Source organism: Mirounga leonina, unplaced genomic scaffold (assembly GCF_011800145.1).
Source record: "Mirounga leonina isolate KUSES-001 unplaced genomic scaffold, KU_Mleo_1.0 Mir_168, whole genome shotgun sequence".
NCBI classification, from domain to species: domain Eukaryota; kingdom Metazoa; phylum Chordata; class Mammalia; order Carnivora; family Phocidae; genus Mirounga; species Mirounga leonina.
This window is the reverse complement of record NW_023270426.1, coordinates 70,000,555-70,024,499: the sequence shown is the minus strand read 5'-3', so window position 1 is coordinate 70,024,499 and position 23,945 is coordinate 70,000,555. Positions and strand designations below refer to the sequence as shown.

General features: G+C 37.7%; 1 protein-coding gene and 1 long non-coding RNA gene across 14 annotated transcripts in view; one reads left to right on the top strand and one right to left on the bottom strand.

Moving 5' to 3' along the window:
• The window catches only part of LOC118017059, a 57,693-nt gene extending 51,989 nt beyond the window's left edge, over positions 1-5,704 (top strand). The window contains exons 4-6 of one of the 2 annotated variants that reach the window (XR_004681045.1): positions 2,489-2,534; positions 3,804-3,975; positions 5,247-5,704. This is a non-coding gene — a long non-coding RNA (uncharacterized LOC118017059). Of the gene's footprint in view, positions 1-2,488; positions 2,535-3,803; positions 4,069-5,246 lie in introns of those variants that run through there. The other variant, XR_004681044.1, reaches the window with a different exon arrangement.
• The window catches only part of PAM (peptidylglycine alpha-amidating monooxygenase), a 283,495-nt gene that overhangs the window by 30,229 nt on the left and 229,321 nt on the right, over positions 1-23,945 (bottom strand). For 6 of the 12 annotated variants that reach the window (XM_035014984.1, XM_035014985.1, XM_035014986.1 and 3 more), the window contains exons 15-16: positions 12,946-13,275; positions 2,779-2,908 (exon numbers count right to left, since the gene is read on the bottom strand). In XM_035014984.1, the coding sequence (XP_034870875.1) occupies positions 2,779-2,908; positions 12,946-13,275 (460 nt within the window). The remainder of the gene's footprint in view (positions 1-2,778; positions 2,909-12,945; positions 13,276-23,945) is intronic. The other 6 variants (XM_035014990.1, XM_035014991.1, XM_035014992.1 and 3 more) reach the window with 1 other exon arrangement.

Sequence of the window (23,945 nt, the reverse complement as noted above, 5' to 3'; positions counted from 1 at the left end):
TTAGGAAGGGAAAAATTCCAAGGAAGAGGATGAATACAGGATTTCTCACTACTCTCCTCAAACAGTTGGTAGCAACAAGAATGCAATTTCCACCCAATCGTTAATGTCCATGATCTCTCACCAGGACATCATAAATTCTTCAGGCAGGTGTTGTTTTTGTCTTTTTACAATCCTTAGATATTTAATGAGGGAGAACAAAAACTATGTATTTTGTCTGTTTTATATAATGCGACTTACGTATGAAGGATGGCCATGCAAGACGGTTCAAAGAACGGAATCCACAAATCCACATCTATTTTTCTAAAAACTAACAGAGTAATCCACTTCTAATTCTCCTCATAGAATAATAGAGCAGACAGTGGTTAAAAGCAGAGAAGTGAGTTCCAGAAGAGAATCTCCTGGCAGGTATGGATTGAAAAGGCTGCTAGAGGCCAACGGACAATACAGGAAAGACACAAGGAAAGAGAGAGAACAAAATTCTTAACATCCGAAAGATAAAGATGAGTAAGAAAGAAGAAAGAGATTTAACGAGTTGAATCAGCACATCTGCTCTGAAGAGTCTTGCATTTTCAACAACACCCTTTTGTTGGTGCCATTTATCAGGATAAACACACCAGGGCCTTGGCCGTGAAACTGGAATCTATTTGCCCATGATACTGGTTATCTAGATGAAAGCTAGATGCCAGGAGAAAGCAGCTCTTTTGCTAGGACTAACACACAAGTCACAGAAAATGTTCTTCTGTGGCTCTTAGTTCATAGTCTTGTGTCACTCTTTTCGGCCCCAAGCTGGCCCGTACTGATCCCTTGTCCTAGTAAGCTGTCCCAGCCTCTGCTGTTTGCTTGCAGTGAGTATCCCATTAAAACAGAGAATTGGACTTTATCCAATCTAGCTTTAGCCAGCTGAAACAGTGTCAGTGGGAGAAAATGATGCTGTAATTTTCTCCTCTGGTAAAATGTGGCTAGAAATCCATGCAGAAAATGTAGCAATATTCATTAAAAGAAGAATATGCTACGATGAATAGAAAGAGTTTGCTTTTAGAAGCACTTGTTAAAATACCATTAGATGTTCGATAATGACTAAGACGATGTAACAGAGATGTATGACAAGGAATAGTGAGTTCGATTGCTTTGAACTCTGAAGTGATTTCCTTCTCAGATTCCATTTTCAAGTGTGACAACTGGAAAGGACAATTAAACATTAACAAAGTTAGCAATCTGTTTTGAAATGCTGCCTGAATTCCCTCTTCACCTGCACAAAGAAAACCCCATCCATGTAGAGTGACAGAGCAGGCTTAGCATTAGCATGAGTTCATTCAATATCTCTGAAAATGGAAGAAAAAAAACAACGGAACTATCTATGTAGGTCCTCAATTTTCCAAACGAGACCCTACAGCTGTACATTTGAAAGAAGAAGATTCATGACACTTAATTGAGATCTTAAGATTTACCTTCCTGTGTAAATTTGTGATAAAAACAAATGAATAAATGGATATTCCTTACTTAGGAGAGTTGACATAACCTGCTAAATTGTGGACCAAGCTTTTAAAAATATCATCATATGAATGTATTCACAATCCCATAAACGGCAGTATCACAAAGTGGGTACCTGGGCTGACCTGGGAGTCAGATAGAAAGGAACTGAAGCCTGGCTTTGCCATTTGCTAACTCCAAGTCATGCGCAAAACACTTGCCTTCTCTTGGTTTCCTCATCTGGAAAATGTGACTGGTGGTGAGAGTAACAGTGCCCGAATGTGTGAGCTGATTTACGTAGACATTTAGAACAGTGACAGGCCCACAGGGAACAATAAATGTTAGACAGACATCTTTACCAAAAATCCTTCCAAGAAGATAGTGGAAGGTGGAATAAAAGGTTGGAAAGAGAAACCCAGACGGAAAAGCAGGGGAATTAGTCCTTAAGCCTTTGGTGCTCTTTTTTTTGTTTTTTGTGTTTTTTTTTTTTTAAATTTTATTTATTTATTTGAGAGAGAGAGAATGAGAAAGAGCACATGAGAGGGGGGAGGGTCAGAGGGAGAAGCAGACTCCCTGCTGAGCAGGGAGCCCGATGTGGGACTCGATCCCGGGACTCCAGGATCATGACCTGAGCCGAAGGCAGTCGCTCAACCGACTGAGCCACCCAGGCGCCCTGGTGCTCTTAAAAAAGAGAAAATTTGAGTAATAAAATCAATCTCTATGAAAATGTGAAGGCCAAGCTACTCTTCTTACGCACGTGGTAGCCAAATTGGTTCAACCATAATCTCCAGAAGGCTAACTGTGATCACTGCCATGGAGCAGTCTGCTGGAAAAGGGGAGTTCAACTGCCTTAGAACGGTTCTTTATGCAGCATATACACAGAAATAACAAAGTGCTTCACTGTAGTCACCTAATTATCTTTTCTTGGTTGATCATTTCTCATGATGCCCTTTCTCTGAAGTCTTGAAATGCCTCAGCAGTGTACTGTCTTAACTGCCTTTAATATTACTCTCCTTAGGAACGTGAAGATAGCTTCAAGGAGGAAGTAGGAAAACGGTAAGCAGGTAGGATCACAGATTGTTACTGCCTTCTCTCCATAAACTAGACTGTGAAACCGTTTTAGTTCGTTTTAAAATGCACAAGACTTCCTTTCCGCTACTTATCACAGTCATGCATTAAAAGAATAAATGTGGTTTGCTCACAAAAATCAAGTTCAAAGAGAACCTTGGTATTCTCTTTCTGTTTAACAAAAAGTGACGCGTGCTAGATTTGTTTTCATTTACTCCTTGAAGGAAAAATATTACTTACTTTCCGTCCCAGACATGGTCACCTCTGTGGAAAATCACCAGATTATTCTTCAGGTCCAGAGCCACCCCAGAAACCTGGCCTGGTAGCAAGTATACTCCAGGCCAATCCAGTGCTTCTTCGATATGGAAATCTAAAAAGATAAATCCATACATGTGGTGTAAGAAGGAAAGCTAGTATAGCCTCATGAAGACTCACCGTGGTTATGAGAGACTCATGCAGTACTGTCACTAGATGCAAGGAAAACAAAACCAAGCCGTGCTCTATACCAATATACCACATGCACATGCCAGCCAGCTTCCCGAGCTACAAGATAAAGAAGTGCCTGTGAACCGGTTTTGGGGACCATATGCCCACTTTCCCTGTCGATAACATGCCTGTAAAAACAGCTTACCGTTAGGTCATGAAAGAGCAAAATCTGAGCCTGCTTTCTTCTGGATAAGAGTCTTCTTTAAAATTCGTATTTTGGGGAAATATGGCAACATGGATGGCATCATTTTAATTCAAAGCTTTTACATGTGAATAAATAGCAAGCGTGGACAAGAAGCCTCTGTGTGTGTGTGTGTGTGTGTGCGTGCGCACGTATGAGCGATCTAACTCCTGTGTAAATTCTGGATGTTCACTATATGAGACCCTATAATAAACCATGACTAATTATCTCTTGTACAAGGAACCTATCTGAGATATTGATCTCATTCCTCTGAACGTGAGTGTTCCTGTAACGATGGGTATGGAGAGACACAATTTCATTGCTTGCATTTCATGGTTTCCTAAATAAGAGAAGTGAAACGTAACGGAAACTTTGTGACTGGACGATTTCCAAGTTATTTTCATTTCTCATCAGAATACATTTATACTTAGAGAACACGTGGGTTTATTTGTGTTAATTCCTTTTATAAATGTGCTCATGAATAAAGAGGCATGCTGTATGGATTCCCTATACTAACTGCGGATGTAAAGTTACGAAGATACTGTGAGATCTACTGTATCAGTGTCAATATTTCTTTCTCTCTCAAATGCTTCAATAGAAATGCTGAGAAGTAGAAAAGCAGCAATTCGAGTCTCATTTCTCCTTCCCATCTTCTGGAGGACGGGGCAACATGCAATGAAATCCTTGGAGACAGGAACTACAGACTGGAGGAAGAAAGGGAAGCACAGGACCTAGATAATGAGCTTCCACAAGCTTGAGAGGATGCTGGGGTGAGGATAAACATTTCGAAGTAATTTTCTCAACTGTACGTAAGGAAATAGTACCACTTCACTCAAAGTCTCTTTACCTTTGCATATTTAATTTTTCTTTAGTAAAAATTAATGAGACAGCACAAGTGAATGCCTAGATCAGTTCTGCCTACAACTTTGGCTGAAGCATCTTCAACAAGTATTCCCTAAGTGTATTGTCTACGTAAGGCATTATGCTAGATTCCGGGAACACAAAGAAGTAAAATATGGTTTCCGGCCTTGAATAATGTGTAGAATGAAATGAGAGAAGACGGAAACTGAATACTTATGACACGATGCAGTGCCGGAACACAGGAGAGGGTCCGTAATCCTTCCCGGGGCTTGGCTGGGAGAGGGCAGGGTGAAGGTCATACCTGGGAGGTTTCCCAGAGAAATCAACACTTGTGTTTGCACTTAAAGGTAAGTGGGGGTTCGCTGAGTGCAGAAGAGGGCAGAGAATATTTCGGTCAGAAAGATCAAAAGTGAGGATGTTTACCACTGCGGAATGTGTTTCAAGGTCTTTAAGTAATCTGGAAGGATGCCCGTGTATGTCCAGGAGGGCTTAGGGCATCGGCAGGTGGGATTAACAGGCCTGGAGAGTTAGTTTAGACGGGAAAATGTGCCTTATACCACACGAAGGGGTGTGGATTTAACAATGAATGAATGCAAGTCTGAGCTGTGGTGTCTTGATCTCTACGATGATTCCTTCTGAGGCATGCTGCAAGTACATTATTAGTAGCAGTAAAGCACAGAGTTTGGGAATAATTTACTTTTGAAATATATTCAGAGCACATGAGAATGTCATTGTCACTCACGTGCTCTGATACGCCTTCTTGAGTTGAAGAGAAGGGGACAGAGTTGCAGCCGGTACGCTGACGTTTGCAAACAGTTCTGGGCACAGCAGTGGATATGAATGGGGCTACTCAGATGAATAACATTCATCATCTATTACACTTGTCATAATAGGAAAGAAGGACACAAATGGCTGCTCCAGGTGACTGGGAGCCCCTGAAGGTTTTCGAGCATGGGGCGACATGATTAAAACTGTGTTTTTGAAAGTGAACTCTGGAAATAGTGGTATAAGCCTGACAATTAGATCTGTCTAGACAGATCAACAGATGGATAAATCATTCCCCAAAGAGAATGTTTTAAATTATTTTAAAGTTGCTTGAATTTCAGGTTATATGTCATTCATTCTCATGGCAGTTACAGCTTGTCCATTTGGTGGTCATCATTCTGTGCTCATTCACCAGCTCCTGAAGAGTCTGGATGGGCTTTCAGGGAACCTTGAACATCATGACAACGGAGATACTGAATTGCTTTCAACAGATTCTCAGAGTCCAGAAGCACTGCAGCCAGAAGGAATTTCTTGAGGGCAGGGAATCATGTCGTACTTACCAAGTCTCACGCAGGGCCTGGCCCACTGTAATGGCCTGAGAAATGCACTAAATGGAACTCTATGATCCAGTCTCTACTTGTCTATATTGTCAACTAGCATTTAAACACCTTATCATCTTGTCATTCATTTGTACTATCTCTCTTTACCCCCAGCACTGTGCTGAAGACACTGTTAAGAGACTCAATAAAAATGATAATTGGTTAATTATTTTCATTCAAGAAAAGAAATAAATATCATGTTTCCTGGAACATTTCTATTCAGGGGTTCACCGGCAGGCACCGGAAGCTAGGTGCTTGTGAAGGTCCAGAGATACTAATTCTGATACGAAATATATGCGGTGTCCAAAATAACTATACTGTCCGGGGACAAATGTGAATTTCATAAAATATTGGAAATACTTTGTAATAAACTTTAATCTGGCTATGAATGATCCCAATTATCACTGACCTTAGATTGGCAAGCACTCAAAAGTCTGCAAAAAGCAACGATTGAGAGGTTGTTAGCCTATTTTGTTACATATGAGGGTCCCTTTAGGTTGGAAATTTTCAAGAAGGAAAAGCAGTGTAAATATCTGGAAGGTACTTATTAAAACGTATACTTTTGGTGAATTTTCAGAACAGTAAAGGTAATATGTAAGGAAATAAGAAGGTTAACGCGGAGAGCAACCTGGTTCTTTTAGTACTGAGTCAATGCAAAGGAGAACTACTTTGTGCGTGGCAAAATTTCTGGAGAGATTGTATTTTGTTTATATATTATTTATATAATATTACATATTATTTTAAATTTCATTTTCAAATACCATAGCACATTTATTAAGACTGCCTACCCAAGACCTCAAAATTCTCAGGATCTAGGTCCCTGTGTTCACTGGGAATCCTAAAATAGTTAAAGGAAAACTGAGTTCATGTTCTCTTCTGTGAACGTTAGCTTGGTTGATTGATGTTTTTGCTTCCAGTGTCACCATCTTTTTCATCATTAGGTGGTTCAAGGCTGTGCCCTTTAAGATGAAATGATCAAGAATCCAGGCAATCATTTAGGACCGGTGGTATGTGTATATGGAATTCATACTGAGGTTCTTCCAATCCCTGCCCATTGTTACAGGAGAATCACAAAATGGTAGTGTAGTTATTGGCTCATCCCAGGTCATTTTCTCATTTCCCAGGAGAGGAACTTTAGGCTTGGGCCAGACTTCAGTCATCAAGATCAAGGATGATTATTTCCTAATCCCCAATTAAGAAATATTTCAAATCCTTATTAAAGAAATTATATGATGAAATATATTTGGGTTCTAACTTCAACTTAATATTTTCAATCATGGAGAAGTTAAAAATTAGAGTTCAGATTTCTTTAAGTGATTCAGTAGATGACTAATGTTGTAGCCTTACAGTTTTAATTTGAAAATTAACACAAATTTCTTACACATGACCTTGGGCAAACCATTCTCAAATCTAAGTGTCAGTTGCCTTAAATTCAGATGTCAAATAATGGGATTATTTCAGAAGAATTCTTACATGCATTATAAAGGTAGATGTGCAGCCATATTCTGGCTGTATATTCAGGAAAAAAGTTACTACTTTCAGAAAAGAAGTAGACATTACTATTAAAATTGTATCAATAAATCACTAAGAATTAATGAATTATACCTCTCCGAGAGAGATTAATGTTAGTGATCAATGCTGCTTTCATATGAAATTATTAATAAGCATTTAAAAGGGCACTCATTCATCTGTGTTACAGAAGAACTAACAGAATTAAATAAAGTTGAAACAAAACATAATTTCAAACCCAGAGCTGTGACTTCACTCCAGTGGAACGGGGCTCCTCACACTTAATTTTAAGTAAAAGACCCTGATGAAATCACTAGACAGCTTCAACAAGAACAGAAGGCAGTGGTGGCTTTTTCTATGCTTGCAAATTCTCATCTAGTGAGGAAAAGATGCCTTATTTTGGTCAGGGATTATTATTCATCAGAAGTGCCAGCAGTAACTATAATTAACTGAAACTACAGGAGAAATATTTATACCCAAGTCAGAAAGAAAATAAGACTTAAATTATAATGTTTCATTTAATGGGGGATGAAGTGAGGAAGAGAATTAAGACATAACTAGGGCTCAAAAGCACGAGCAGAATTTCTTTTCTTTTAATTTTTTATTGTTATGTTAATCACCATACATTACATCATTAGTTTTTGATGTAGTGTTCCTTTTCTTTTTAAAATTTAATTGCAAATGAGATCTTCAACTTGGTCAAAATGTTTGGATACTGACTGGGAAACTATGATCAAAAGTAATCTACACCTAGGGGCGCCTGGGAGGCTCAGTCGGTTAAGCATTGGCCTTCAGCTCAGGTCATGATCCCAGGGTCCTAGGATCAAGTCCTCCACAAGCCTCTTGTTCCCTTCTTGGGCTCAGCGGGGAGTCTGCTTCTCCCTCTGCCCCTCCCCCGGCTCATGCTTGCTCTCAAACAAAATAAATAAAATCTTAAAAAAAAGGTAATCTGCACCTAGTGTTAATTACAATTGTAGATGAGATGATGGGATGATTGGACAAAAACCAGCCATCATAATGATGTAATGTATGGTGATTAACATAACAATAAAAACCCAGCCATCATGCTTCCCTCTGGCCTTCCTTCTTATCTATTATGTATGTATGTATGTGTCTGTCTATCTATTTTATGTTATTGTGAGAGGCAGAATAACAGTGATTAAAAACCGAGACTTGGAGCAAGTCTGACTGGCTTTGAATTGTGGTTCCTTGAGCTATGGCACTTGCGGCGTGTGACTTAATCTTTCTATGCCTCAGTTTCTTCCTCTCTAAATGGGTTTATAAATAGGGTTGTTGTGGGGATTAAATAAGTTAATGCATCTAAAACACCTTGCCTGGCTCACACGGAGGGCTAGGTATGTGTTTTTATTATTCCCTCCAGAGAGAAAATTCAGCGAATTGAATGCTTTATTTTACCCTGGGAATCCTATAAGATGTGAAGAACTTAGAGGTAAGCGTGTGACTGAAATATGTTAGAAGTTTGGACTCTGAGTGAGTTAAAAGTTGTCCACAGAAATTAAGTAAAATCCAAATATTCCTAAGAATATTTAAAAAGTCTGTGAGTTCTTTTAACTGATAAGAGGCATCACACAAATGCAGATATTATTTTTTGATGTCCAGAGGTATGCAGTATATGCTGAATCAGGCTTCTGTATGCTAGCAAATAGTAGTCCAATCAAATCTGCCACTGAGAATAGCAATCTGCAGTTTTAAATTTATTTTTCAATGAGTTTGGTTCCCAGAAGGCAACTAGAATTAAGACTAAGATTTTATACCTATCCTACTAATATTGTTTCATACCTGTATCAAACTAATGGTAGAAACCAAATGATGTTAAGTGTAAAAAGGAGTGTGTTTGCTTCTCAGTTTACCTAGTTGAATATTTTCACAACTGCACATCATATATCACAGGCAAACATCAAGGCAGATCGATATAAGTGATCAGAGATTTCAAGAGCCACAACTCCCATTATGGTAGAACACTGAAAAGTCATTTTCTGAATTTATCAAATTGGAGTGCCAAATTTTACAGCCTTCCTACACATTCCAAGGAAATTCTCTCATGGATGCTGCTTAAGTTGAAGTAATTAATATTTAGTTCTATTACTTTGGTGTTTAAAATTTTGAAATCTTGGGGCACCTGGGTGGCTCAGTTGGTTAAGCGTCTGCCTTCAGCTCAGGTCATGATCCCAGGGTCCTGGGATCAAGCCCCACATTGGGCTCCCTGCTTGGCGGGAAGCCTGCTTCTCCCTCTCCCACTCCCCCTGCTTGTATTCTTTCTCTAGCTGTCTCTCTCTCTGTGTCACTTAAATAAATAAATAAAATCTTTATGAGAAAAATAAAATAAAATAAAATTTTGAAATCTTAATCCAACATGACATGAATGGTGACAATTATAATCATAATTATTGTTAATGCATGACCACATTTATTAAGTAGCTTCTGTGTTCCAGAACCTGTTCAAAGCACTTTCCATGTATTTTCTGATACAAAGAAATATTATCTAACTCTCACTTCAACCCTATGAGGAATGTACTGTTATAATCCTCATTTTTATCAATGAGAAAACTAAAGCCCAGAGAATTTCCTTTTTAAACTTTCCCAGGGATCACATAATTATTGGTGTAGTTAGCATTCATTCAAAGCCAGGAAGTCAAGCTCCAGAGCCTGAAGTGTTCCACATCATATCACCTCTGTGGAATGGTTTTCAAATTTTATTTTGGCCAAATGCAGAATCCTTCTGGGGCAAGCTGTATTGTGTGCATTGTGTGCACGCATGTGTGTGTGTGGTGTGGAGTCTGCAACCACTGCTTCCCATCTGAGGCATGCCCTTTCCAGCAATAGCTGGAAACCTCTCGTTTGCACCTGTCCAGGAAATTCCATGACTATTGGGAGAAGAGTCTTCAGAACAGACCCACCAAAGGTCACAAAGGTAAGACCTTAAAAAGGGTGCTATTTGTGGATGTTTGCACTCTTAAAGACACACTAAATACACAGTACTTAACCATGTTGTTCTTGGGAATGGTAAAGACTTTACAGCAAAGTAGGAAGGTTCTGTTGTGCTCATCATAGAGCTTGTGTCCACTGATACTCAACCCATTATGAGGTGGGAACTCAATGTTAAAGGCAGTCACCAGGGTGTGGGACCACGTGGAATTCAGACCGATCTCAAAGTCTACAAAATGGTGCTGCTTTTGAAACCCTTAGGTAGTCCTGGGCCTACCACACACAGTCACATCCAGATTTTTGAGCTGATCAGTATTTCACTTTGACCACTCAAATCAGCTGGATGGAATCCATTACTGTATTACAGTTCCAAAATATGGTCCAGTCAACGGAATCTAAAGTGCTGCAGCATAAAATGCACCTGTATTGGGTTGCGCTCGTGCCAAGAACTATGGGCATCAGAACAGGGTTCGGAGTAGAAGTCTCCAGCTGCTATGCAGCGATGGTCCAGAGCTCCTGGGAGGTGTATCTGAACTGGGCAAACCAATGAGCCCAGTATTTTGAGCACAACTGCAATGAAGTGTAAAGAACTAGAAAGTGCACATTCTACTTTTAAGGACAGTCATAAAGTCCAAGTTTTAAACTCAGACTCTGTGACCACATCAAAAGGGGTTAACATGTCTAGTGTCTCCATTTGAAAATTAAAATAAGTCTCAAAGATATATGAAATGAGTATGAGTTATCATATTGAGCAACATGATAGCCTTACATTTTCATTTTTGTAATAATTTCATATGAGAAACCACCTTCTTCTTTGAAGCTAATATAATTCCTTACAGCACATTGGGCATTTTAGGGAGACAGTTAATTCTTCCAGACCATTAGGACCCCATTCTCAGTTTTGTCTAAAGTAAAGAAAGGGTATGAGAAAACTAAGGGAAAGTTTTCCATCAAATTTATCCCCCTTATTCATACCTTGGGAAATATACATAAATTAGACTACTAATATATTTTATTAGGATATTGTATGCTAATAACTTCCTACTTTCTTCTTTGCAAATGAAAGCTTCCTGAGGATAGGTCTTTCTCTGGCTTACACAAAGGAATGAAACATTTTCAATTAAGGTTAGCTATTACGTAGTGTTATGGTAAACAGTGAAAGAAAATTGAAAAGAAAAAGACTTTCAGAAATAGCTTACCTAAAAAACAAGTTTTGCTATTTTGAATTTAATGTTTAAAAAGTTTTTGAATCAGAGTAGTGAAGTAACACTAAAATAAATCATTTCAGAAAGGAAATACATGCACATTTCCTTTCTATAATTAGGATTCGAGCTGTATGTTTCTATGACTCATTGTTTTATTTAATTCAGTGACATTTACCCACATATTTAAAATGAAAGGAAATTTCCTGACCCAGATCCTGCAGAAACATTTTCTCCCTGGGCACTGCCATTTTGACCACCCTGTAAGGTATGAGATCTAGCAAGTAAATGTATTGGGGGTATTCTAAATATTTCTTTCTTAGAAAAGCTAAATAGGTTTTAGAAATACAGTGCCGTAAGTCAAGCTATGATTTTAGATGGACACTTATGATACCTATAAATAACTGCCATATTGTTTCAAATTCAGGAGTGCCAGAGAGAAGTCATGGAATGAAGTATGCCACAACTCTTAACATTTCACACTTGAATAGAATTGTATTCTCACCAAAAAGGCCCTTCTGCCTTTCATATTTTCGGGTTGTATGGGTTACCACGTACTGTCCTTCATATAGAGGTTCAGAAGGACACTCAAGTCTCTCTATGAAATGGATAGGGGCATGATAAACTGCAGATTTTCTAGGCACCACACTCAGAAATGTCAATTTGGTTGTTCTCTGATAGGATTCAGGAGACCAGATTTTTCATAAGCACCGTATGTGATTCTGATGCAATGCAATTTGGGGACCCCCTCTTGAGAAATAGTTTCATTAGATAAATTTAGAAGGAGTCAGAGCAGGGCTGATCCTATTTAAATATGAAGACACAAAAATCTGGGTCCCAGTTAACATCCCATCGAAAGATCAGTCCCAACGGACAGTGCTTGAAACTTCTGTGTGAGCAAAAGGCACCTCATGCTAATTTTTTTCAATATAAATAAAAATCAGCTGGGTGTTGACTAACTTACGGCTTCCTGCAAAGCTGTATTTGAAAACACCAAACTGGCAGCCGGCGCCATTCCAGCCCACACATGGATGGCTGCCATGCACCCATGTCCGTTACTTTTTGAGAGATTATCTCCACATGCTGTATTACCTGGCTTTCCACATTAGCAAGTAACATGAAACACAATCAATATGACAGAGGCCACAGCACAGTTAGAGACAAAGATGAGGCATCCATAGCTTGCTGGGACAGAAACCTGAAGGGAATAAGGCGTTGTTCTCTAATTATGGAAGCCAGTCCCGGTTAGAAATAAAGGAAAATCTCCAAGTTTCTAACTTGCTGGAGGTCCCCTCAGAAATAACTACTCAATTTTCCAATTAAGATAGTAATTGATAATGGAACTTAAGAAATCAAAGTCATAAAAATGGTTGTATTTTACAAATCAATTGGAAGAGAATGTTGGAAGTATAAGATCCCTTTGCAAGGAACTTAATCACCTTAAAAGAAGGCAGCATATAAGCATTTCATACACTGAAACTTTGCACATCAGGTGCTGAATTTTCAGTTGCTTTCCAACGAGCAGAATAGAGAATACCGACGTGGTAAGAATTTGTTACCCTGAATTTCATGTGCCACCCTCCCCAACATGATCTAGATATTTTTGGTCCTGGTAATTTTGGCTCATTGATTAAATGGAAACAGAATTTATGTGGTATCGAACCAAAAGAAACAAACAAAAAGACTCAAACAAAGGTGATATCTGATAACCCAGATCTGAGTAATTTTTTTTTTTTTTTCTGGTAAGTTCTTTTGATGGGTAAGTTTTTTCACCCATGCATTTTTATTCCCTTCAGATTTTGCTAATGTGGATTGTAGCATTTCATAATTTGTTCTTTCAAAGAAGCCCTAAACGCACCTCCTGTGTGTTCTGGTTCCCAGGTGCCTTCACCAGGTAGGGGCTGCTGAAATGACAAAACTCTGCTTTCCGCTGGCCTCAAAGTAGACTCTAGTCTGTGGAATTTGTGAATTCTGTCTCTGACAAGAATAGCATTGCCCCTCTCCTCATGCTCTGCACTCTCTCTGGTATCAGATCGACCAAGATCCTTCTTTTGCACTACGTTTGCAATCTCAGCTACCAGGTCTGATTCTGATTCTGATTCTGTCTTTTCTGTAGGATTATATTTATGCACATGAACAACATCTTCCCTTTCTCCTAGCAGCTTGGAAAGTAGTGAATAGAAATCACCTGTGGAAAAAAGAGAAGAGATAAGGGGCGGAGGGTTGATAAGATTGCAAAATTTACAAGATTTTGTGCCTAAAGAATACCATCTCCTGATTCGTCATAATAAGTGAGAGAGAAGGCTGCTCTCAGATGTTCAAGCATGAGGGAAAGAAGATGATTTTCCAGAACAATGAAAAAAAATAACATGCTTCACATTTCATTTTATATACCACGTATTTATTCAGTTATCTCCGGAGCCAGTAACACCAGATAACCTCTATTTGCATATTAGTGGAAACAAAACGATGCATATGTGATTGCATGGCATGTTTCAATAAATGGTTTTCACAGTATAACTGGATTGATTTGGAAGTTAGAGTTCATCAGATTTCTAAAAATACTATCAACAGCTACATCAGAAAGCAGCTATCTTCAAGGAAAACCCTTTGAAGTAGTCTTTCAAAGCCTATTAGAGGATAATGTACAAGAAATTAAATGTATATTTTTCAGCATATGCTATGAAACACAAGAAATCTAACAGATATGCATCTCTTTGGAAATTGGAAAACCAAAGTTTTATTATTATTATTTTGTTGGCAGTGCTACTGTAAGTAGCTCCAGTTGTTCATTTTAAACAAGAAAAAAATGAATCCCTGAAAAATAATTTTGCTAGAAAAGAACACTTTAAATCACCTTCAAACAAAAGAAAAGATTTTAATAAACTAATATCATTGGAATGATTCATCAGTAAAATATACTTCATGTCTTTCTATACTAAAAAGTAAATTTGGCTATGATAACCTAATTCCATGACAATAAATTATTTATAGAGCATTATGACATATAAAATATGACCATGACAAGTTCATGAAGCATTTTAGTCCTCATCATTTACATCTGTGGCTTTAAATCCATTTACATCAACTATGTGAACGGAAAACATGTTTATGTTCTCAATAGAAACATAAATCTGCTTTCCTAAGTCAAACCCAAAGGTAACACTCATTTCTTCTTTTTCCTCACCCTATTCTAAGTGTTGCTAATGAAATCAGTTATGACTATGGAGTCTTACTGCTTAAGTTTTAATTACATTTATAGCATGATCAGTTAATATTTTTTTTAAAGATTTATTTATTTATTTGAGAGAACGAGAATGAGAGAGAGAGAGAGAGAGAGAGAGAGTAGATGAGAGGGGGGAGGGTTAGAGGGAGAAGCAGGCTCCTCGCCAAGCAGGGAGCCCGATGCGGGACTCGATCCCCGGACTCCAGGATCATGACCTGAGCCGAAGGCAGTCGCTTAACCAACTGAGCCACCCAGGCGCCCCATGATCAGTTAATATTTATAAAATCTTTTTTTATGACCACTAGGAAATGAAAATGGTAACTGGTTTAGCTGTGATACATTCCACTAAAGGATATATTATTTACAAATTGGTGCAAGGGGATATGAAGTCTTTCCAAAATGATGCTAAGAGATCCTGTCATGTTTACAAATAGTCTTGGTTTAATGATTCAAAGTAGGTTTTCAGTTCTTGCCCATGAAAGCTGCTTATCCCAGGTGAAATCTTCAATCAAAAAATAATTACTAAGTAATAGGGCCAATCTCAGTAAAATGAACAAAGCAAATAACAACTCAACCAAATCTGTTAGGCCACGGTGGCATTTTGCCTCACAGAAAAGAAATTAATCCATTACTGCTAAATTCTCCTGCCCTCCACACTAAACATAAATAGTTTAATGTGCTGTTGTGCAATGAAACATTTATATAGAAAATAAAACGCAAGATTATTTCAGGGACAGGCAAAAATCAGCATTTTAAAACTTGAATCCGTGTCATTAGGCTAATATTGATGGAGGAATGCAGACTTGCAACTATGCATAGTGACTCAGGTGTGTCCGTAACCATCTAAAAGCCGTGATCAAATAGCACATGCACAGTGCTCCAGTTCCTGTGGAATTGTCACTTACAATTATCACTGGGTTAGGAAGACAAAACTTGAGCAATGTAATGGGCTTGGCTGCACACAGGTTGCACTGTGTGAAAACAAAGCTTCAGAGCTGCATCTCTTTTATAGAGATTACACGTGCGAGAGACAGAGAGACCACTAGATGGCTATCTCCTACATCCTTAGGCACAAACCAGAGAGTGTTTCTTTCTCTTCCGGGGTACTGGATGTATGGTATCCTAAAATGCTAAGTGTTTTTCTGAGCCATATATATCTAACCTTGAGTGCAATGGATGGATGAGAAAATAAACAGAGGAAGTTGTGTGGTCTTTACCCCAGTTTCTTTTCTCAATATTCCCTTCTTTCTTCTCAGCTTATGGTGCAGCCATATGGCTTCCCCTTCCTTGAAGGTCAACTCCAAGATATTTCTTCTTCCTGGGACACGCTCTCCCCAGTAACCAACTAGCTCCTAAGCCTTCAGATCTTACTTAGGTGTCACGTCCAAGAAGCCTTCCTTGACCGTCGGATTGGTCTGTGCCCCTGCAGCACTCAGGTCTTTCCCTGGATTGTTACTGCCCATTGGGTTGTATTTCACACCCGTGTTTGAATCCAACCCTGACACTTAGTGGCTATTTTGTGCCTTTAAGCAAGTTACTTAACATTATAAAGATAATGAATGACTTACTACCTTTCACAACTGTTTTGCTGATTTCAAGAAGTTAATGTAAAAGGCCCAGTCCAGTGCATATCATAAAGTAGGTATCACTGAATTGTAGCTATTATAATTACCAGCAAAAAAGACATAAACTCTAGTTGCAACATGTACATGCATCTGTTTCAATCTGTTGTTCACCTAAAATTAAAAAAAAAAAAATCATTTCTTATCTCATATTCAAGTATTGGGATTTTCATAATGGAAAAGAAAAAGCCCCTTTAACTTTATAGCCCTATATTTTCTCACCAAGTCACTACGGCTGATGTAGTGATTTGCTTCCTAGCTGTACCAAAGGAAGTTGTACTTGAACTTTTTCTCTCTGTCTCTGTCTCTTTTTTAGTCTGTTTTTGGAGAAAGAACTAGCCCTACTCCAGTGTTCTGGATGCCAGCCCTCCTGGAGCCTTTCCTATATGCTTCCTTCTCCTTCTCCCTTTCCTCTCCTTCTCTTTTCTTTTCTAATACAGCTTCTCTGCCAAAGACTCGACCCAGGTTAAAAGCACACTCACTCTGCATTTATCTTGAGCAGTCAAGGAGGCAAGAGAGACCCTCCTCTGACGTAGTATGTCTTTCAAACTTTTCTGCCTTCCCTTTTCCTTCAACAAGTTCCAGTACTGTCTAACGGTGCTTTCTGGGCTAATGGGAATATCCTTATACCTGTGTTGCCCCACATGAAAGCCACCACACACCTGGGGCTACAGAGAACTTGTAACGGGGCTAACGTGACCGAGGAATTTAAATTTAAATTTTATTGTTTTTAATTAATTTATATCTAAATTTAAATAGCTACATATGGCTAGTGTCTGCCACATTGGGCAGTGCAAGGCTACTTCACCCCTCCTCATATCCTCTTTTTTTCCAAAGCCAAAGGCATCTGCTTCCACATCTTCCTTCACCCCCGTGTGACTTCTTCATGAGTTGCTCAAGAGCTCCTAGCTGCCAAAGCCGAGAGACCCTGCATCTTAACCCACTGGTCCCTTCTGAAACTCTTCTCCACCTGTTATCTTTGCTTTCTCTTATTCTTCTGCCCAACATATGAAAATGTTGGTGTTTTCTAAGGTCTTTCCCTGGAATCCTTTCTTCCCCCTGGTGAAGGCCTCTTCCTACTAAGAAATATCAGCCATTCACCAGGCTTCAGCTGCTGCCTCCAGACAAATGACCCTCATATCTGGAGCTCTCCTTGTACCAAATTGATATATAAAACCACCCTCTGGAAATTTCCACTTGGATGTCTGTTTCAGAGGAATTTTGAACTTGACATGTCTAAAACTGAGCTCTTAATCTTCTCCCCATACTTCTTTTTATAGTATCTCTCTTGATGATGAAATATGTTTTTGGTCAATCAATCCAGAAAACTGGACTTGTCCCTCTGTCACCAGTGAATCACAAAGTCCACTGATTCGTTAATGCTGATACATCAACGTCATTTTTTCCCTCCCTACCACCAGGACTCATTTGGGATTCTTACCATCTGATTGGCATGCTGAAAGTCTCCTCCCCTCCTCCCTCAGAACTGATTTTCATCCCTGCCTTCAACGTCAAAGTCTGTCTGTAATGGTATTTAAGCTGCTCTACCTCTGTGGAGCTGACTTTTGATGGCAACCCATGACCCCTGGACACCCCTTGGTTATACCCCAACTTTTTCTTAGCTCTTTCAACATACGTATTTCACAATGCTATTCTCTAATTTTATTCTGGCTCCCACTGCTAAGATAACCATGTAATTTATTTCCCAAACTGGGGCATATTTGAGAAGAAAAAGGTTGTTAATATTTATACTAGGCAAGAACTAGGACAATCCTGGAAAAACTGGGATATACAGTTACCCTACCTATTGTTGACAGAGATAACAGATAAACAACTACTTTATAAACTACACATGATAATAATAGTAATAGCTAATATTGTTTCTGAGCTTAGCATTACCCAGTTACTTTGCTAAGTTGCTTTATACAATTTAACACATTTAATATCTACAAAATACTCCTTGTCCTCATTTTAGATGAGGAAATGAATGGTAAAGGACTAACCTGCATATCTGGGAGGAAGCTGAACTGGGATTTGAAGGAGCAACCTGAATGAGGGGCCCACGTTCTAACTGATCACTATACTGGATCCAGGTTCCCCCTTTTTTTTTCTATAATGGCCAATAAACTCTTTCCTGTGAATATACCTTGGACTTGACAATCTTACTATATTTAATTTTTTTTTTCTATTTAACTCTTCTGAGCCCAGGTGCTGGGTGTTCTCTTTAACAGAGCAAGTTTCTTTTTCTCCTTTCCTGGCCTGTCTTCTTCATATTATAACATAAGATGCTTGTAAACTAGTCAATATCTATGTATGATAGTGATTTGCACAAAAATGGCCTAAAGAATAATGACTGGCTTCCTTTGGTCTGAAAAAGTAGTAATGTTTTCTGTCTCTTCAATAGTTTTCACTTCTCCCAGCAATATACCTTACATGGATGATCAAATTCTGTAAGATTTTCTTAAAAATTTTTTTGTACATTTAAATTATGTGGGAAGGGGCAGGTGGAAAGGGATAAATGTGATTTTAGATGAAAAAAAAAAAAACAACCCTCTCATTTCTTACTCACTGTCATATTTCCAGTGATTAGTACTATACCTATCACAGCAGATACTCAGTAAATTAAACTGCAATGAATAATAATTTGTTTAAAAATGTCACACTTTGCTTCTGCCATCAATAGAAATAAAAATATTTCTTTGATGATTTTAGGCTACAGTGAGTCCATTTCTTTTTTTCCTCACTCAAACTTTGATTCTTATTTTACAAAATGCAGAAATATTCTAGTTCTTTAAAGCAATTTGGCTGGGTGGGTCTGGATTTGAAAAACATAACTGTGGTAGTAGCTAATGTGTCAGGAAAAAGAACACAGCATAGTAGGAGAAAATCTAAAACACTACCAGTTAAACTCCCAATTCGTTGTGTGCTTCCATTAACTACTCCATGACTCAATGGGCATTTTTCTATTTAGTAGGGACCATTCACTATTCCCTGCCATCAACATGAAAATTTCTTTAGTTTACTTTCTGGAATATGGTGAGATAAACTGAAAGAGAAACATACGTTGAAAAATCGCCTCATGAGTTTTTTTTAAATAAAATGCTTTAAAATTATTGAATAAAAAAATAAGTATCTCTACTTTTAGTGTAAAAATCTTAATTGTGGAGGCATTTAAAAAAATGATCAGGAATGATTTGGTAATCTTCAGAATATGAAGTCCCATTTCCCACACGTGTCACTAGGACTTTATTACCTAAAACAAACAACTTTTGTTATTGCTCTGTGATTTCTATGGTACATGGAAAGTAAACAGAATGTTCATCAGCAGTTTAGCCACTGACAAAATATGCCAAGTAACCAAGCTAATGAGACTGCAACACGGAACATAGCTGATTAATGAGAGAGATATGAGGAATGGACAAATAAAAGCATTTCTTCTCAGATTTTAATATTTTGGTTTATAACTCAGTCATATTTGATTTTCCCTTCTGGTTAGTTGATTTGGTTTATTAACTGTTGACTTATCACTAACATTGATCCTACTAGCCTTCCTGAAATAAAACATGATCATGATGACCAGCTCAAGGATCGCAAATGAAGTATACTTTATTATTTTTTTCTTTTACTGAATTGAAAAATCAAAATGGGCTCCCCTCTCTTTTCTTAAGAAAATGAGACAAATATAAAAAAGGAGAAGTTAGCAGATGATGGGTTTTACAACTACCATGCACACAACTGTGTGATAAATGATCATTCTCATCTGCCTACTCTGCTATTAGGAAACCAATTCAAAACAGCATCCACTCAGCTTCCCAGAGCCTTGGGGGGTATTTAGAACTGTGTTTGATAGATGAGTTCAATATATAAAGACTTGTGAGCTGCTCATAAATCATAACAAACTGATAACTTTTTAGTGAATGGGAACACAAACAAGAATTGTATCCTCTTTCAAACAGCAAAGTGGCATTGTGGGTGCTTGGAATTAGCCAAGAAGATGCCACTAAAATCATTTGTACTTTATTAGGGAATGAAGGAAGTATTCTATTTAGGACAAAGCAAAGAAATATAAATTTCAGTTATTAAGCCCAGACTTTGCTTCACTCCTCTCATAAATGATTTATCAACTGTTACTTTAACAAGCTGTTAACAGTAGACTACTAGTCTTTTTAACTTGCAACCTTGTTCCCTTGATTCTGCTTATTTGATAAAACATGCCAATGGTAATTCATTTTTGTTAGCATAAAACCACTGTGAAATTATTCTGTTTCACAGAAGGTGTCTGAAGACCTTTAACTATCTGGGGTCAGGGAGTGTTTTCCCTCTACAAATTGTATTTTTGTCATATTCTCCCTGCCTTGGGAATATAGTCACTCATGCTGACCTTTGAGTAGAAAGATTGATTATATGAGGGCACAAAGACTACAGTGAGAAGGGTTTGGAGCAAACTGAATAAAACATGTTAACAGGCCCTTCTGCAGCAAAAGAAATGCTGTCTACGCATAATGTACAATAACAAGGACAACTAGAATTGCAGATTTTGACTTTCAGTTCTGCCATGAGTTTTTTTTTTTTAAGATATCAAATCTTCTCAATACAACTAACATAAATTTCAATACTGCACCTTTACTTTGAATTATAAGGGAGAGAAACACTCAAAATCAGAACTCCTAATAGTAGTTGCATAGATTCTTGCTTGAAGCTGGTAAACCTCTTGGTTTCAGCCCCTATTCCTTACCCAAACAATGTTGATAGAAAGCTCAGATTGTGTCACTGGTATAGTGAACATATATGAAATCATAATGCATAAGAAATAAAGAGCACTTACAAAACACACTTTACTTTCCTAAAAGTGCCAACTGTAAGTAAAGGATATGTTCGTGTGTCTGCTCTGGAAAACCTCTGTAGTCTCCCAGGAGTTTCCTCCACTTAGAATAAATGTCTAATTGAGTCTTATTGTTTAGCTTATTGCACTTACTACAGACACAGGTATTCTTCACTTACAACAGTTTCAAAGGATAGTAATGTTTCAGTTCATTGTGAGTATCTATTAGTGTTTTTCTGCTTGGAGGCAGACATGATCAACTCAATCACAGATTAGCTCACCTATAGACAAACAGGCTAGTCTCAAAGCAGCATGGGCAGGAATATAAACACATTATGCAAGCAATAAAAATCACGCTTGCCAATAATTTTTATAGCTGGAGGAAATGTTCAATATATAGTGCTTAAAAAACAGGATACAAAACTATGCACACATGATCTAAACATTATTAAAATAATGTATATATAATATATATTTGACACTGATATGTACATATATACCCATATTTCTGGGGATGATGGATGATTTTTATTTGCTTCTTCAGATTTTTCTGTAAATTGCATATCTTTTTAAATGAATATTATTTGGCAAATCAGTCAAATAAGCATTATGTTTTAAAGTGTCCCACAGACTTCATTAAAGCCTCATTAAAATGTGTCTCCTTGTTGCATGATCCAGGACAACCTGACAGGTAAAGTTGTCATATAATGAGGCTCTTCTGGTATCTTCATAATTATATCTTTTGAGATAGGTCTGAGATACACTCCCTAACACCAAATTTTGTTCTTCAGGAAGCAAAATAGATAAGGATACTGCAGAAGGTAAGAGTGTTTGTAAGCACAGGCCGGGCAACACTACATAGATTCATGTAACTCAACTGTTTCTTTTAAACTCTAGTAACATCTCCAATCAAGATTAATATTCTGCCAAAAATTAATAGCTAGCTATTTTTGTAATTAGAATTAAAAAAAAAACAACCCAAACTTCTATTCCTCCTGGACAGAATATTAGATAAACAATGTGACACAGCTACATTTGTTTTCAGCCTATAGCATATGAATACTTTCCGTCTTTTTTGACTACCTTAATAAAAGTCATTCCTTCTTTCCAACAGAGCATTTATTGCAGATCTTGACCTTTATCTTCCTATATGCTTTCCACTGTATTAAGATAGGAAGTAAAAACAACATTGTTGGGCGCCTGGGTGGCTTAGTCGGTTAAGCGACTGCCTTCGGCTCAGGTCATGATCCTGGAGTTCCGGGATCGAGTCCCGCATCGGGCTCCCTGCTCAGCGGGGAGTCTGCTTCTCCCTCTGACCCTCCTCACTCTCGTGCTCTCTGTCTCTTATTCTCTCTCGCAAATAAATAAATAAAATCTTTAAAAACAACAACAACAACAAAAAAACCAAATTGTTTGTGTTATCCAGGCAGAACTCTATTATTTAGCCACTGATGGGTACCGAACTTGCCTTTGAGTACATGTCCTCTGACGTTAGGGGCCTTTCCCTTCCTGCTCCACAACTGTTCTATTTCCAATGGGGGTTTGACAACCTCTGTGTGACCAACATAGATGCTGTCTGTTAACCTGTGGTTAGCACAACTGAAATGATTCACAGCTTTTATTTATTGGGGATTTAAAATATTAAAAGAATCAACACAAGCTGGCAGAGTACTTGAACATAAATTGTTTTGGCCAGAGCACCAAAATAAGGCAGAAGGTTGAGCTGGAGGGCTTACTTAAAAATCAGCAGATGTGGCATAATTTATTTGAAGAATTAGAGCCCTCTTATTAGCTACCTGGCCCATTTATCTTCCCAGGGAATTAATACAAATACACATTTTGTGCAAAAAGACATCTCTGAGAAGAGTGGGATACTCTCTCAGTAATGAGTAGATCTACCCTGTGTACTGCAAGGAGAGAGACTGATCTCATTAGCGAATCAAATTGACTATGTGTACAAATATGCACTTGGTATATTTCTCTATTCTCTTTAAATCCTAGGCTGGTGGTGCCCAAAGACCTGCAGAATAATATATGGGCTACACTGGACACTGAAATGGCTTTTGGTTAATTATCTGTCTTCATATAACCTAGCAGGTGACATTTTGATGGGCCCACTAATTTCAACATATGAATGCCATAGCCTATTTTCTGTAGTATTAAAATTCAGTCAGAAGAATATATTTTTCCCAAGTTAAATCACTTTACAGCATTTTTATTCATAAGTAGAATAAATCACTAACTCTAAGAAAATAATTTATTTTGTGTCCATAGAATTCTTCTCTAGAACCAGTAAGGCTTTGGGTATATTGAAACTTCTTAATATTATATACATATATGATCAAACACGAAAAGGTAAATGAATGGCAAAATATGAAAATGTTCTAAAGGATTTGGTTTTTAGGTATCATACATGACACCTCCTAAATCTTATTTGGAAAGAACAGATTAAACCTAACATGTTCTTCGGCTAATGAAACCTCTGGTTTTCTAATCTTTCAAAAGTTTCAATGTCTCCCTTGATCAACTCAAATAACTTGAAAATGAAAACAGTTCAGCCACAGTTTCCATAGAAACTCACCATTTTATAAGACACATCTACTAAATGGTGGTCTCATTCTATACTTTATCATCACATATGTTAGTATTTCAAAATGTAATCTAATATGACTCAAATTATTTCAAAGGCATATATTTCAAACAGTGTGTTCAATATCAAAATAATTCATTTTAAGTCTGATCAAATTTCAGTACAGTTATAGCAAACACTGTTAATACTACTATATGTAGTATATAATTACTGACTTCCTTACAGTTATATACACAGACTGGTAAATTTAGCTATTTTAAATCATACTCAATAGTTTAGTATGAGCCATTTAGTATATAAACTAGTTTAAAATCGTCTCCCTTTTTTGACTTAACAGAAAAGTAGAAACAACTTTGAGCTAAAGTGGTATTCTTTTAGAGGCCACTTTGTTATAATGAAACGTTATGGAACATACTCTATATAATTTAAAAACTTTTATATCACAGTTTTCCCTAATCCCCTCTCAGAGTGTATGTCTTCCTTTAAAAAGTCTGGGTTCTTCAATTTTGTAAATACTCTTAATGCAAGAGTATTGTCTTTGACCTAGACCTAATAGAATACATTTTGAAGACTTCCAATAGTGGTTTACAATATCCAA